Below are 17,571 nucleotides of genomic sequence, written 5' to 3'. Positions count from 1 at the left end.
ACCCTCCAACTCTGTTATTTTGTTTGTACATTTTGAATGCTCAGCAATCATCCCACATTTATGGCTGCTTGCAGCATCTCACAGTCATGCAAGCATCATTTATGATTATTGTTTGCTGGAAACTTCCAGTGATCTGTGAAATGACCATCATGACTTATGACCATGAGTCTGCACTCAATTGCAGTCAGAAATTGGGGATTTCCTGTACTCCGAATGTTACTTAAAGAGAGTAATGGTTTGAGCCCTTATGGCTTATTGGTATGCATCTTTCTTCCCAAGTGTTTTATCATTGTGATGAGACCTGAACTGAACAATAAACATCCGCTCATGAAAAGAAAGTTTTAACAAAGTAACATGGATGGAAGTATAATATTTTTATATTTGTAAATACTGAATAGACCAATTGTAAATAAGCATGGCGGTTATGATATTTAGCATATTTTAGTATGTATGGCAAAGACATTGCCAGGATGGTTATACTGTGTCCGATGTCTTAATGTGTGTTTAATAAAAAAAAACCTTTTTTCTTTTAAAGGATTGGCTCCTTGTTTAGTAGTTCCAGCCCCTCCATCCATTAGTGGGAGTCCAAGTGCTTCACTGGGCAGTGAGTGCAGCCTTGGCCGGCCTCCTCAGCAAATGATAACTTCTCAGGAGGCCCCTTCCCTTCAGGGAAGCCTCCGGAGAATGAAAAATGGCCTCAAAAGAAGACCAAAGTCAGCTGGCCAGTGCACACATGCATGCTGGAGTTGACAGGGCAACGCCTGGCATGCCCTAACAAATGGCTCTGCATGCCACCAGTGGCACACGTGCTATGGATTCACCCTCACTGGCCTATTCAGTGCCTATTGTCCATCACTTATTACATTCTTTGGGCAATGGGAAAATCTTCGCTAAATTAGATTTAGCCCAGGCTTATTAGCACTTCCTGTGAACAGGGACACTACTGAAGCCCAAATTATTGTCACACATAGAGGAGCTTTTAAGTGCCATAGCCTCCAATTTGGCATAAGTGTAGCCACTGGGATATTCCAGAGCTTAATGGAGACGCTTCACAGAATACCAGACATCGCCCCTTGTTTTGATGATGTCCTGGTATGCACAGCAATTCACATTGAGCTGCAGGAGCATCTCAGGGCAGTCCTTCGAAGTTCCAGGATGCTGGGTTAAAATTAAAAAAGGAAAAATGCCACATAGCAGTCTCCAAGCTAGAGTTTTTAGGGTACTTAATAGATGCCTCAGGTATTCACCCTACTGAAGCTAAAATAAAAGCTATTCAAAGTGCACCAGTACCAAGGAATAAAAGGGAGTTACAAGCTTTCCCAGCATTTTTCTGTCCCACAAAGTCTCAGTGGCTGAGCCATTACAGGTATATAGGTTATTAGACACTAAAGCATGATGGCTCTGGGAAAAAAGAGAGCAAACTGCATTCAGAGCTGTCAAAAGCCTCCTGACATCTAAGAGTGTGCTAATCCAATATGATGAAAAACTGCCTTTAGTGTTGGCCTGTGATGCTTCTCCTTATAGAGTAGGAGCAGTTCTAAGACACAGATTACCTAGCAGATTAGAAGCACCAATTGCTTTCTTTTCTCAAACTATGTCTAAAACTGAAAGAAGTTATGGCCAGTTAGACAAGGAAGCCTTGGCAGCCATGGCTAGCATCAAGCGCTTCTGTGAATATCTTTATGGACCTCCTTTTGAGTTCATCACTGACCATAAGCCCTTAGCTAGGGATGGCCAAATGCCCCCCGGGATGTCACCCAGAATGACCAAGTGGACTGTCTTCCTTGCAGCCTATGGCTACACCCTGGTACACTGGCCAGGAAAGCACATGAGTCACACCAATGCTTGGAGATGATGCCCATTACCTGCTGCTGTTGAAGACCCAGAAGCAGCCCATACTATTCTGCTCATCAACGACAGGCCCTGCTCCCTGACTGCTGCTGATGTTGCTATGTATTCTACAAAGGACTTTATGATCTCCAAAGTACTGGACTGGGGATTGTGGGAGAGGAATTAGGGGCCATCAAAGCAAGACAGAATGAATTGTCTACCATGCAGGGTTGTCTACTATGGGGCAGCAGGGTGGTCATTCTGGGCCCTCTCAGACAGCAAGTTCTTAAAGCACTCCATGAGGAGCACCCAGGCATAGTACACATGAAGATGTTGGGAAGGAACTATGTCTGGGGGCCAAGTTTAGATAGAGCTATTACAGATTGGGTCTCAACGAGTGGCAAATGCCAAGAGAGTAGGCCAGCATCTCCAGTAGCTCAGCCCTGAGAGTGGGAAAAGCCAAAGACCCCATGGTCCTGCATCCACATAGATTAAGCCAGTCCAATTCAGGGGCAGATGCTCCTGTTTGCTGTGGATGCCCACTAAAAGTGGGTGGAAATTGTGCCAATGGCCTCAACGACCACAGATGCTTTAGTTAGGGCCCTGAGCTCCCTTTTTGCCACCCACTGGTTACCGGATTTGGTGGTATTCAATAATGGGCTTCAACTAACCTCAGCCCAATTCCAGATTTAATTATCTGGCCAAGGAATTAGGTAAGCTCTAATAGTCCCTTAGCACCCTTCTAGCAATGGCCTGGCCAAGAGGACAGTGTGATCTGTCAAGGAGGTTTTGGCCAGGATAGAACACGAGGATTGGTGGTGAAAATAGCAAAAGACTTGCTTATTCAACATGCCACCTCCGACCAGAAACCAATCGAACTCCTGCAGCTCTCCTGATGAACAATATTAGACAGACTGCACCCAGGCTATGCCCAGGAAAAGCCCCTGGATTCCAGTAGGGGACCTACTCTATGCCAGAAATTTTGCTGGCCATCATTGTGGCTACCAGGAAAGGTAATAGAGGCGACCAGGCCCCGTTCATACAAAGTAGAGTTATACGATGCCCAGGTATGGTGGTGCCACATTGACCAGCTTAGATCCCAAGGAGAATTTATGGCATTATCCCAAACTGACGAAGCAGGGCTGACTCCGACCAGCAACAACCAATCAGCCGATGATGACAACTTCAAAACAGGCCACAATGCTACCACCTGCAACACAAACCAACAGAGGGACTTACCTGGAGAGCCTGGCTTTGTTCCAGCACTGATGAGTAAACTTGACGATAGGGCACAGTCTCTGGTCATTCCAGAAGCCCCAACTGGTTTGCCTTCTAATCCTCCAGCCTACACCAAACTAGGCAGATCATGTTGAGCCAGGCGTCGCCCTGTCTATTTACAAGACTACAAATGTGCAGACTCGATGGGAAGGAGTATTGTGTCCTGTTTTCCCTCTGGTCCTCTCCCCTTTGTAGAAGCTGAAGAAACGAAGATGTTGTGATTGATTGTCCATTTGACAGCTCAATATATTATTAACTGTTTTATTTCATTTTCATTTTCATTTCGTACAATCACTTATATATTGTGCAATTAAAAAAACAATAAACACAATTCATCTTCTATTCCACTATAGAAAACCAACATAACACTTCATCCTCCATACACCCTTTCTTCTCCCCCTCCAACTTTCATTTCTCCCCTCCAACATTCCCCTCTTCTACTTCCCCTCCCCCTCAGACATTCCTTTCTCCCCTTCCCTCCATCTCACCCTCCTTACATTCCCCTCTCACTCCCTCTCTACTCCTCCCTCTTCTTTCCCTCTACTCCTCGCTTCGGTGTATTTCTACTATTCATTAATCTATTCGATTTGTATTTTATACTAAAATTAAAAGAAAAGAAAAGAAAAGGGAAATAAAAGGAAAAGAGAAAAAAAGAAAAAAGAGCAGCAGTATACAAGTGCATTCTTATTGTTTTGAAAGTTGAAACTATATTTCCCCCCTCCCCCTCCCCCCAGTAAACCCCCCTCCCAAGCACCCTTCTGACTTCCCAGATCCCATACCCGGCATAGCTTTTTATCAAACACAGTCTAGAGTATATTAAAACCAAATAGATTAAAAATTAAAAGATAAGAGATAAAGGAAAAAAAAAGAATAAAAAAACAAAAAAAAAAGAAAAATCAATAAACTCTCTACATTGAGCTCAGCTTTCCATCATTATTAAAACTTAAACAATGTACATCATTCCTAATCTCAGTTAATTTATTATTTGCAGGATTTCAAACTATATTGTAACCAAATAAGTTAATCCAATAGAATTCTACTCTAGCTAGGGGCCTTATCTCTTTATCTAAATATCTGTCTATTTCCAAACCTTTAATTTGTCCCTTTTACCTCCTTCTCTAAAAAGCAGTTTAAACACATCTCAAATACTTCTCTCGGTTTCCTTTTCCAACTCTTCTCATCCTACCTCACCCGTGTCCATATATATATTTTATTTTCATCCGTCCTCCTCTCATATTTGCTCCGCCTTCCTGCACACTCCCTGGATATATCCTTCCAAACATTATATTCCAATAACAGTTTATATAAAAATCAACTTACTTTCTGGCTCAAAATAAGCTCTAATTGAACCTTCACTACCCTCCCGTCTACACCAGGCGTCCCAACTCTATTCAACCTAAACCACAATCCAGGAACATCCCGATCTCCACCCTCCTCACCCTAGAAAATAAATCATAAACAATTTATATAAAAGTTCAAAGTTATCCATCAAGTCTTTTTTAAGTCCCACACAATATATTTTCCGAGGAAATCAGCGTCACTTCTTTCAGCCTTAATGTCTCTTCATCGGTATACAACTATACCATTTTATACAAGACAGAAGTCACAAAGTATTATTCAAATTAAAATTAAGCAAATGTTTTGGAAGCATAACTAAATCCTTGTTCTCTGCTTTTCTGCCCTTCCGGAGGGGGAAAACGATACCTCCCGGCTTGTAGTTGTGTGTTTTGTTGTTTCTCTTCTACTTCTCCTTGTCTTTCTCCAAGTCTGGGTAATTCAGGAAGTCCCGCCTTTAGGATCTTATAGTAAAAGTCTCGGGCTTCCCAAACAGAGTTGAGGCGGTGTTTTTGGTCATCAAATGTAACTGTAATACCAAATGGCACCTCCCATCTGTACTGTATCTGATTATTTCTGAGTTCTTTAGTTAGAAAAGCATAGTCTCTCCTGGCTCTTAACATTTGGGGTGGTATTTCTTTACATACGTTCAAGTCCTGTCCATCAATTCGCAGCCTGTTATTGTAAAACTCTTGTAGTATCGCATTTCTGGATTCTCTTGTAGCAAAATATATAATTATATCTCTTGGAAGCTGTCTCTGTTTTGCTGCCCACGAATTATGGCGGTAAATTTTTTGGATCTGCCAATCAAAGTTGAGTCCCGGACTTCCCACCAAATGACTGAAAGCCTCAAAAAAGGCCTGTTTCAAATTCTCCTGTTCATTTTCACGCATTCCCCTAACTCTTATTGCAAACGCCGTCTTTTTATAATTTGTCGTAACAAGTTGTCTTTCTGCGTTTTCAACTTCCTGTTGCAATATTTCAATTTTAGATGTCAGATTATCATTTTTTTTCTTTTATCATTTTATTAAGATTTATAGGCCGCCCTTTTCCCTGAGGGGACTCAGGGCGGCTTACAATCACAAGGGAGGGGGGTGCAGTATCAAAAAACAAAACAAAATGTGAACAAAGGAAAAATAATAAAACACAACTTTCGTTCAGCAATCAACACTCGGGCGGGTAAATTGGGAACCTATCCCCAGGCCTGCTGGGAGATCCAGATCTTGAGGGCTGCGCGGAAGGTCTGGATGGTGGTGAGGGTACGGATCTCGACGGGGAGATCGTTCCACAGGGTCGGAGCTGCAACAGAAAAGGCTCTCCTCCGTGTAGTCGCCAGTCGACATTGACTGGCGGATGGGATTCGGAGGAGGCCCAGTCTGTGCGATCTAATTGGTCGAAGGGAGGTAATCGGCAGAAGGCGGTCTCTCAAGTACCCAGATCCACTACCATGGAGTGCTTTAAAGATGGTCATCAGTACCCTGAAGCGCACCCGGAGACCGACAGGTAGCCAGTGCAGCTCGCGGAGGACGGGTGTAACGTGGGCGAACCGCGGTGCGCCCACAATCACTCGCGCGGCTGCATTCTGGACTAACTGCAGTTGCCGGATGCACTTCAAGGGCAACCCCATGTAGAGCCCATTGCAGATTAGAATTAGCTTCCTCCAAAAGTTCCAGTTTATCTTCCATTCCTGCAATATAATCTGTCATTACAGTTATGACCCCGATCATATCCTCCTTTGTTTGAGCAATCTTGGCATTAAGCTTGTCACATAAGTCCGAAATAAGTTTCTTCATTTCCTCCTAAATTCTTTAAGAGTTTCAAAAAGAAATTCTTTCGTTAACAAATCTCCAGTAGAGGGCGTAGAAGGCAAGAGCTGCAGCTTTATAGCAATTGCTTGGGATGTATTGTTAAAAAAATGTTTAGACTGCTTTGATTTGGGAGCCATTATAAAAAGGAAACAAACAAAGTCTCTGCTCACCTTGATTTAAAATAAAGTACTTTCAATAAACTTTTGGCAATTAGTAAAGAGAAGTCTTCAAGAAAACAGGGCTGATTAAATATATCATATATCAAATGTGGAAGCTATAAAATCGCCATTTTGAAAAGCAGTTAAACAAAGGAGTTTTTTATAAACTTGAAGCTGGTATTTTGCATAATAATAGAAAAAAGGTTCTCAGGAATGGTCGCTGCTCGGATTGATTTTAAATAGCTTAGTTTTGTCCTGAGGGGGGGGGCGACCTGCCTTGAGCTGAAAAAAAACAGCTGAGAAGATCTGGCCGGAGTAAAAAAAAAACTCAGCTTTTGTTGAACCTCTTCTCCGTTCACAGCCAAAAAAAAAGCTGTGAACTACAAAGAGGATTCTAACGACTGCGTTCCTCCCTGCTTCTTTCTTGCCTGAAAGAAGAGATATCTATAGATCTTGTAGATATACGAACCAGAACTCTGAGGGCAGCTCCGTTGAGCCACCGGCGACGGCAGGCTCCTCCCCCCGGAAGTCCATTTGACACTCAATATAAAAGAGCTGTCAGATGGAATTCACCTTGGCTGTTGTGTTAGCTGAACAGCCACTTGGTTAGCAATGTTCTGTTAGAGCTGAATAAATCTGTTAGCCTTTAAAGCCATCTTGCTTCACTCAGTCTGTCAGCCACCATTCCAATAAAAAACAGAAGGGAACAGCATAGCAGAGGCTTCTGTGGACCAAGCCTGAAAGAGAGAAGGGAATAGAATAGCAGAGGCTTCTGCGGGTCAAGCCTGAAAGAGAGAAGGGAATAGAATAGCAGAGGCTTCTGTGAGCCCAGCTGAGGGGAGAAGGGAATAGGATAGTAGAGGCTGCTATGGGCCCAGCTGAGGGGAGAAGGGAATAGGATAGTAGAGGCGTCTGTGGGCCCATCTGAGGGGAAGAAGGGAATAGGATAGTAGAGGCTGCTATAGGCCCAGCTGAGAGAGAGAAGGGAATAGGATAGTAGAGGCTTCTGTGAGCCAAGCCTGAGGTAAAAAATGGAATAGGATAGCAAAGGCTTCTTTGGGCCAAACTAAAGGGGTGAAGGGAATAGGATAGTAGAGGCTGCTGTGGGCCAAGCCTGAGAGGAGAGGAGAGTTTGAGTGAAAGGAGGCAAGCAGAGGAAACTACGAAGGAGCAGAGGCTGTGGAAGGAGAGCCCAGCAGGTAGTTCAAGAAAGTGTGAAGATAGGGAAAGAGGAAGAAGCTCCAACCAGCCACCAGAATGTCACCCCATTTTGTGACCTGCCTGCTGAGAGGAAGCTGAGCAACACCCCATCATGTGACACTGGCAAGTTGAAGTGCATCAGAGAGGGACCAGGTTGACTGGCAGCCATATGAAGAGGGCCAGGATAACCCAGATTCCAGCAACCCTTAAGAGGTTAGTGCTACATTTAATAGGCTCCTAAATTGGCAAAATGGACTGCTAAATTGGCCATGCCCACCCAGTCACACTACCACTTAGCCAACCACTCAGTCACATGCCCACCCAGCCAGTTATTAGGCAAATCAAGCAATAGTCTGGCTCCCCATCAGTCTGAGGGACCATGAATTGGAACCCTGTTTAGAAAGTTTGAGTACCCCTGATCTATATAAATGGCTACACCCATTTATATATTTGTATAAACTTGTATCTTGTATTTCATTTTTTTGTCTTCTGGTTTCGGCCTCCCTCTCTCCAGATGCCCTTGCATGATCTTTACACAGGGGACTGACTCCCCATCATTATGGAATTAGGCAGTTTGTCTCTTCCAAATCTCATGGGACACTATGGAAAAATGAGGAATTGACACTGAAGAATACTATTAATATTCACCATGAAATTCACATTCAAATGTCCTCTGTGAGTTGATTTGACAGTATGTTGCACTTTCTATTTTTGTCTGAAAAACAGCTGAAAAAGTCAGTCCAGCATGATCTCCTAGACGGAACTTGTTGCTGCCATTTATACACAGAAAGAGGACATTTATGGAAGTTGTTAGCAATCACAGAGTTGCTGTTAACAGTATTGCCTCAATTGGCATGCAAGGATCCTGGTCTTCAATGTGATCTTATTGAGCCTCTTCCTATTCATCACACCTATCATCAGCCTGGAGATGTTAACATTGCTGGCATTCTTTCTGTGTGCTTGACATTTTCCGACCCCATTGATTTCAGTCAACATCCTTCTCATGGACTTCAAGATAGACTTATGCAAGTACATGATCAATTTATTTTCAAGTTCTGGTCATTGCTCAAAATATTTTCCAGTAATCTTAAATTTATTTATAAGCTTCCACATAAATTTGAAAAAGGCAACATTTCTATTCCAACAAATCATATGTAACAAGCATTCAGTGTAAATATTGAGGTAGATGAGAATTAATTCAGGAAGATCTACCACTAAAATTTAGGTGGGAGCACATTTTTTTTTCATTGATATTTCTAGTATCAAAAGGCAGCATTTTTTTCTTCATATACACCATTCTTAACAGCTGAAGTTTAATACTGAACTTTTCTTATTTATTCAGAAATGCTTCAATGACAAACCATTTTTTTCTTTAAAACAGTTCCTGATTCTAGAGGTGTATAAACATGCTATTATTTTGGTCTGCAATTTTGAGAATCTGAACAGAACACTAAATATAGGTAATCCTCAACTTGTGACCAAAATTGAGCCCAAAATTTCTGTTGCTCAATGAGACATTTGTTAAGTGAGCTTAGCCGCATTTTACAATCTTTCTTGCCCATGTTCTTAAGTGATTCCCTGCAGTCGTTAAGTTAGTGTTAAGTTAATCTGGCTTCCACATTGACTTTGCTGGTCAGAATGTTACAAATTGTGATCACATGATCTTGGAAGACTGCAGTCATCATAAATGTGAATCATTTGTTAAATATCTGAATTTTGATCACATGGCCATGGGGATGCTGCAAGGGTTGTAAGTGTGAAAAACGGACATAAAGTTGTAACTTTGAATGGCCACTAAGTGAACGGTTGCAAGAACCGCAATAAACTATATTCCACAAAATATTGTATTCATGCACCACAAGTGTCATAATGTGAAAAAGAGTTTTCTTAATGGTTTTTTTATACATGTTTTACAGAATAGTTTTTCAGAATTACCAGCATATCCTGGCCTTAGCATTTTCTGTAAAAGAGATCAATGAAAATCCTCAGATCCTACCTAACATCACGCTGGGCTTCCACATTTTTAATAGCAATTTTAGTCCAGGCTGGAGTTACTTTGCCTCAATGTTGCTGCCTTTCACTCAGGGCAAATTCATCCCTAACTACAAATGTGGCTTCCCCCAAAGTTTGGCTGCAGTTATTGGAGCACCTGACATTGCTCTTCACATGGCAACTTTATTGGGTATCTATAAAGTTCCTCAGGTAAGAGGTGCTGAAGATATGTTATTTATACAATATGTATATTCTTATTCTTTATACTATTATTATTATTCTGCCATACTACCTCAGAAGTCTTTAGTTTTCTCTCTCTAGAAAGGAGAAAAATTTCAGATTCCTAGATATATATATTTTGTTTGATAGGATCAGCAGAGATGCATGAGTAATGAGTCAATCAATGGGGTATTACTTTATTTTATTTTTATTTATTTATTTATTTATTTTGTTAAGCATGTATTCAATACATGAATACATTTCATGTATTCAAAATCATGTTTATACTATCATATATAAGTATAAACATGATTTTGAATGCATGAAATGGATACGAATAAAAGGGAACATTATGACAGGGATGTTAGGCACATTGGTGCGCTTAAACATGCCCTTACATAACTCTTAGGAGTGAGGTCGATAGTAGGCAATCTAAGGTTAAAGTTGTGGGGGTTTGGGGAAGAAACCACAGAGTCAGGTAGAGCATTCCAGGCATTCACCACTCTGTTGCTGCAGTCATATTTTCTGCAATCAAGTTTGGAGTGGTTTACCTTAAGTTTGTATCTATTGTGTGTTCGTGTATTGTGGTTGTAGCTTTGGCAGGTAGGACATTGTAGCAGATAACTTTGTGTACTACACCCAGGTCAGACTGAAGGCGGTGTAGTTCTAAGTTGTCCAAGCCCAAAATTTCAAGTCTCGTGACATAAGATATTCTGTTGTGAGCAGAGGAGTGGAAGACTCTTCTTGTGAAATATCTCTGGACTTGCTCAATTGTATTAATCTCTGATATGCTGTGTGGGTTCTGGACAGATGAGCTGTATTTGAGAATTGGTTTAGCAAATGTTTCGTATGCTCTGGTTAGCAGTACAATATTAACAGAGAAGAAGCTATGCAAGATGAGGTCTTGCATAGATTGCAAGATTAACAATTCTTAATGCCTTTTTGGCAACATTATTACAGTTGGTTCTTACTTTCAGGAAAATATATTTCCTGGTACCTTAAGAATGACATCTTGGTTGATATTCCTAAATGAACACAACTAACTGCATAATGTTTCAGTATATAGAATAAGGATACCCAAAGATTCAAATAAATGTACACATTTCCAGAGGCTCACATAGACCTTTGGAATTGCATATGTTTATTTTTCTGTAGTTGACCTATGGCTCTGCTCCAGTCATGGATGAAAAGACTCAATCAATTTTCTTCCAACAAATGTTTCCAGATGAATCACACCAACATAAGGGCCTCCTGAAGCTATTGTTGCATTTTAGATGGATATGGATTGGAATTCTTGTGGTAAATGATGACAAAGGAGAGAGATTTGTCCAGGAGTTGATACCCACATTTTTTGAACATGGCATCTGCATTGAATTCATAGCAGAGTTCCCAATCTTAACTTTTTACAGTGATTTTACTGATATCATAGACAAAGGACTACATATATACCAAGTTCTCATGACAGCCTCAGCCAATGTGATAATCTTGTATGGTGAAATTCGCTCCCTGTCATTTCTGAGAAGTTTCCTTCAGTTTTCAGAAGTGGAGGATATACCAAAAAAGGCAAAAATCTTGATTACATCATCTCAAACAGATTATATTTCAGTTTCCTTTCATAAATCTTTGGATATCCATTTCCTACATGGTGTTTTATCATTTGCCATTCACACAATGGAAGTCCAAAACTTCCAGGATTTTTTTCAAAACCTAAATCCAAACAACAACCAACATGATCATTTTCGGAAAGATTTTTGGGAACAAGCATTCGACTGTTTCTTCTCGAATTCAAAAATCGAGGCATCTGAGAAGAAATGTACTGGACAGGAGAGGCTTGAGACCCTTCCCACATCTGTGTTTGAAACACACATGAGTGGACAGAGTTACAATATTTACAATGGAGTCTACACTGTGGCACATGCTTTGCAATCTCTCTCTCTATCCAAAACCAGGAGAAAAACAACAGTGAAAGAAGGAAAGAAAAATTTCCACAATCATATGTGGTGGCAGGTATGGGGTGGGCATATTGAATTGAATTGAATTGAATTGATTTTATTTGTAGGCCGCCCTTTTCCCTGAGGGGACTCAGGGCGGCTCACAGAAACCAGGGAGAGGGGAATACAATACAATACAGTACTAAGACAACAACACATAATAAAAATGATACACAACATGCATACAACATTCGGGCGGGGTAATGGTCCTTATCCCCAGGCCTGACGGGCGAGCCAGTTCTTCAAGGCTGTGCGGAAGGCCTGGACGGTGGAGAGGGTACGAATCTCTACGGGGAGCTCGTTCCAAAGGGTCGGGGCCGCTACTGAGAAGGCCCTCCTCCTTGTGGTTGCCAGCCGACATTGGCTGGCCGATGGGATGCGGAGGAGGCCTAACCTATGAGATCTTATAGGCCGTAGGGAGGTAATTGGCAGAAGGCGGTCTCTCAAGTATCCAGATCCACTGCCATGTAGGGCTTTATGGGTGGTCAATAGCACCTTGAAGCGCATCCGGAGATCGACAGGTAGCCAGCGCAGCTCGCGGAGGATAGGTGTAATGCGGGTGAATCGGGGTGCACCCGCAATCACTCGCGCGGCTGCGTTCTGCACTAGCTGAAGTCGCCGGATGCTCTTCAAGGGCAGCCCCATGTAGAGCACATTGCAGTATTCCAGCCTAGAAATCACGAGGGCCCGAGTGACTGTTGTGAGGGCCTCCCGGTTCAGGTAGGGTCGCAACTGGCGCACCAGGCGTACCTGGGCGAATGCCCCCCTGGTCACAGCCGCTATATGATGGTCGAATGACAGCTGTGAATCCAGGAGGACTCCCAAGTTGCGAACCCTCTCTGAGGGGTGTAGAATTTGACCCCCCAGCCTGAGTGTTGGATTAGTGGCCGAATTTTTGGGAGGAAAACACAACAGCCACTCGGTCTTTTCTGGGTTGAGCACAAGCTTGTTAATCCTCATCCAGTCCATGACGGCTTCGAGCCCCCGGTCCATCACGGCAACCGCTTCATTGATTTGGCACGGGGCGGACAGATACAATTGAGTATCGTCCGCATATTGATGGTATCTAATCCCGTGCCTACGGATGATCTCTCCCAGCGGTTTCATGTAAATGTTAAATAGTAGGGGGGATAAGACCGAACCCTGCGGCACCCCATATTTCAGGGGCCTTGGGGACGATCTCTGCCCTCCCACTAACACCGACTGCGACCTGTCCGAGAGGTAGGAGGAGAACCACCGTAACACGGTGCCTCCCACTCCCACCTCCCGCAGTCTTCGCAGAAGGATACCATGGTCGATGGTATCGAAAGCCGCTGAGAGGTCAAGGAGGACCAGGATGGAGGGATGTCCTTCATCTCTGGCTCTCCAGAGATCATCCATCAATGCGACCAAGGCGGTTTCAGTGCTGTAACCGGGTCTGAAGCCTGACTGGAAGGGGTCTAGGTAGTCTGCTTCCTCCAAGGACCGTTGGAGCTGGAAGGCCACCACCTTCTCAACAACCTTCCCCAGGAAGGGGAGGTTGGAGACCGGGCGGTAGTTATTAAGGACAGCTGGATCAAGAGATGGCTTCTTCAGGAGGGGTCTCACCACCGCCGCCTTCAGTGCGGCGGGGAAGTTCCCCTCCCGAAGGGAGGCGGTTACAACCGCCTGGATCCAGCCTCGTGTCATGTGTGGTTCAGTGGGACCAGTCCCCTTTTCATACTGCCCTGAGCTTCTTTAGTCCTCCAGCTGGCAATATATCTGTTTATAGAGACCTCCAAAATACTGTCAATCCCAACATATAAGGCAAACTAAGAAACCCATTCCATGAAAGTTGGCACTATTGTAATTGTAACAATTGTATTAAAACTCTGCTTACCCCTCCCTCACATTCACATTGGATGAATTATGTTTTCCTGAAATCCCAAAGATGCTTTTTTCCAGAGGTAACTGGTTTTTATTTGAAGACATTTCTCTTCTCATCCAAGAAGCTTCTTCATCTCTTCAAAGAAAAACCAGAAAGTCCAGTTTCCTCTTCAAAAAGGCACCTTTGGTACAGCCATGACCTGGATGACTGAGAATCTCCATAAACATTTTCCTAAAATGTTATCTCAAATTACTTTTCTTGACCCAGACTCAACTTCCTCTTTTACTTCTGTTGTGCTACAACATTACTCTTCTTCAGGGCCATTCCTATGATCTAAAAAAGATACAGATATTTCCCCATTTGTAACACTTTAGCCAGGCAAAAGAGAGAGAGGCTGATGATCTTAGTTTCTTGCTAGTTAACCAGGAGTGGGAATGTCAGACTTTGTAGTCCAGTTTTATATGTGACTCATTATTTGAACAGATATAATTCTTCCAATTCAAGTGATCCTGGGCCCTGTCTACATCACCATAACATCATATATCTTATGATCATTACAGCCTCTTTTGAAAAGTAACATACATATAAATGTAAAGACATTTCATTTTATCTTTCTGTTCTTTTGACTCATGGATTTTAACTGCAATAAGACAGATCATAGAATTATTTTTATTGGTATTTCATTGTACAATACTATGTCAATACATTCTGTTTTTTTCACTAGTGCCATATTTTATATCTACTCCCTTTGGGAATCATTGTTATGTTTTGAACAATTATTTCTGCCTCCTGTCTTCCTTTCTCTTTCTCTCTCTTTGACTGTCTCTGTATTTCAGGTTCATTTTTTTCTAAGAAGTGTCAGATTCAACAACAGTGTTGGTGAAAAGATCTCATTTGATAAAAATGGAGAATTCGTTGGTGGATATGATATAATCAATTGGATCACATTTCCAAACCAGTCCTTTCTTAGGGTCAAAGTTGGAGCGATAGATCCCACAGCTCCACCAGACAACTTCTTCAATATTTCTTTAGATTCCATCACATGGCCTGTCGGCTTTAATCAGGTTGGCTGTTTGAATCTAAATTGGCCTGTATTCATTTATCTACCATAAAATTATATTGATGAATTTTGCAGAGCAACATCTCTGAACTAACCAAGAACAAATGTCCTACAGAAGGAAAAAATATATATCAGAATGTTTACAATCCTAATACTTGTATTGAATATTGTATCCTTTACTTTGATCCTCTGTGAAATATGGACTATGGTTTTTGATATAGAAGGTGCAGTATAGTGTATTACATTTCATCAGTTCATAATTAAGAAGTTGAGAAAACTATCTTTAACTGACCAGCATAAAAATTGTCTTTGGAGAGTAAGGAAGTTAGTTTTGGAAAATACCAATAATTGTAGATATTTAATGAATGATAATTTCACAACAAATAGAAACTAAATGGTGTCATCACATCACTTTTGCCTATCAATTCATTTCTATTATGTTAATTCTACTTTAACAGTATCACTCTGAGCATTTGTTTTCCAGTGTGTCTTAAAACATTCTTCTTCATTTCTTGACAGGCACTACCTTTATCTTTGTGTAATGATCCTTGTGAGACAGGATACAGCAAAGCTAAGAAAGAAGGGGAGTCATTTTGCTGCTATGATTGCCATATATGTCCAGAGGGGAAAATATCAAAGGAGAAAGGTAGGAAATTTCCAAATATAATTGGGCTAAGATATTGAGATACAACACTGTCTATAATCAATTGTATCAATTCCAATGTGTTCTTTTTAGATATGGATGACTGCTCTCCATGTCCAGAAGATCAATATCCAAATCCTGAGAAAAATATGTGCCTTCCAAAACAGATTACTTTTTTGTCCTATGAAGAACCTTTGGGGATCAGTCTGACCATTCTTTCCTTTGGCTTTTCTTTAATGACAGCTTTGATCATCACAGTATTTATTAAACACAAAGACACTCCCATCGTCAAAGCCAACAACCGGATTCTCACGTATATACTCCTACTTTCCCTTCTCCTCTCTTTCCTTTGTGTCTTTCTATTTGTTGGGAGACCGGATAAGATTTTTTGTCTCCTTCGACAACCAGCTTTTGGCCTCATCTTTTCTATAGCAATTTCTTGTATATTGGCCAAAACTTTTGTTGTGGTTCTAGCATTCATAGCCACCACACCTGGTTCCAAACTGAGGAAATGGGTGGGTGGAAGAATGGTGAGCTACATTATTATTTCCTGCTCCTTTGTTCAAATATGTATTTCTGCTCTATGGCTGATAATATCCCCACCATATCCAGATTTTGATACACAGTCAATGTCTGAAGAAATCATCTTGGAGTGCAATGAAGATTCAGTCATGTTCTGCTGTGTTTTGGGCTTTATGGGTTTTCTTGCTCTGATTAGTTTCTCTGCTGCTTTTCTAGCTAGGAATTTACCTGACAGTTTCAACGAAGCCAAATTCATCACCTTCAGCATGTTGGTCTTCTGCAGTGTTTGGCTGTGCTTTGTTCCAACCTATCTAAGCACAAGGGGAAAATATATGTTGGTTGTGGAGATCTTCTCCATTATTGCCTCCAGTGCTGGCTTATTGGTATGCATCTTCCTTCCTAAGTGTTTTATCATTGTGATGAGACCTGAACTGAACAATAAACATAAGCTCATGAATAGAAAGTTTTAATTTTTTTTTAAAAAAAGATCTATATGTGTTTGTAGGAGAATTTTTCAATTTTGAACTCTGTGACCAGTTTATAATTTTATTTAGCTGGAATGAACTTGCTTCCACAATTTTAAATGGAGGGCAAAATTGAAAAATCTGAATGATGCAATAATTACTACCACTCTTTTCAGATCTATGCTTTATTGCATTTATTTTGTAATAAATCTATGTTTTTTTCTTTAATTGGAGATTTCAAGTTGTCATTTGGTACCATTGAATATGAGCCACCTCACAAATTTGTGGCCTCTATGGCAAACATTTTCCTGTGTTAAATTATTGAGTGGCCAGGCCATACGAGAAGTGACAGCTTAGGCCTGTTTTTTTTAGGTGGTTGAAGTGTGGTTTGGCATTGGAGGAAAATGCAAGATTAGTCTCAATGGACACAGGTTAAAAACCATATTAAGAAATGCCTTGTATTGGTATGGGTGACAAAATTTTAAGATTTGTTCATTTTTATTGCATTCCATCCAGCAGTTCTTGTTAGGACAAACCAGTCTATATTGGCTAAGGAAGGCACCCACCTCCCTTTAGCAGGCCTTACCTTCATGAGTACTGTAGGGTGGAACTGGAAAGTAAGGCCATCAGAGGGGGAGGGAAATCTATCCTAGTCCCTCTGAACTTCTTGGGAGTGGTGGAAATGATGAGGTTCATCCACATTTTGGGTCTGCCTCTCTGGTTCTGCAGGCCAATTGGCACCTGTCTTATGCTCACCCTCCCTTCTACCTCAGGCCCCCGCATGGAGCCCACAACCGGGGATGCATCACTTCTGGTATAATCTGGCAAGCAGGTGTCCGGATCAGGCACTTTTTCTTGGGCATCCCACCCATCTGTACTTCTTCGAGGGACAAGGAAAGCTGTAAAAATCTTCACCCTATTTGGGGCCCCCTGGGGCCCTTGCCTTGACACTGATTCGAATGAATCCTCTGCAGACTGTTAAGAGCCTGAGGCTTGTGGCACCAAGGCAGCCCTTGCCTCCCACTGCTTCAGGCTTAGCAATAGCAATAGCAGTTAGCAGTTAGACTTATATACCGCTTCATAGGGCTTTCAGCCCTCTCTAAGCAGTTTACAGAATCAGCATATTGCCCCCAACAACAATCCGGGCCCTCATTTTACCCACCTCAGAAGGATGGAAGGCTGAGTCAACCCTGAGCCGGTGAGATTTGAACAGCCATACTGCAGA

General features: G+C 41.8%; 1 protein-coding gene across 1 annotated transcript; it reads left to right on the top strand.

The window, feature by feature from the left end:
* Window positions 1-1,594: 1,594 nt before the first annotated feature.
* LOC116521747 (vomeronasal type-2 receptor 26-like) lies at window positions 1,595-16,352 on the top strand. The gene is made up of 4 exons (XM_032236407.1): window positions 1,595-1,807; window positions 9,695-9,811; window positions 15,237-15,363; window positions 15,454-16,352. Exons 1-4 carry the CDS (start codon window positions 1,595-1,597, stop codon window positions 16,350-16,352), a joined length of 1,356 nt encoding a protein of 451 aa, XP_032092298.1.
* The last annotated feature ends 1,219 nt before the right edge of the window (window positions 16,353-17,571 follow it).

Source organism: Thamnophis elegans, chromosome Z (genome assembly GCF_009769535.1).
Source record: "Thamnophis elegans isolate rThaEle1 chromosome Z, rThaEle1.pri, whole genome shotgun sequence".
Lineage (NCBI taxonomy): Eukaryota > Metazoa > Chordata > Lepidosauria > Squamata > Colubridae > Thamnophis > Thamnophis elegans.
The sequence above is the reverse complement of the archived record's forward strand: the minus strand, read 5'-3'. Positions and strand labels throughout refer to the sequence as shown.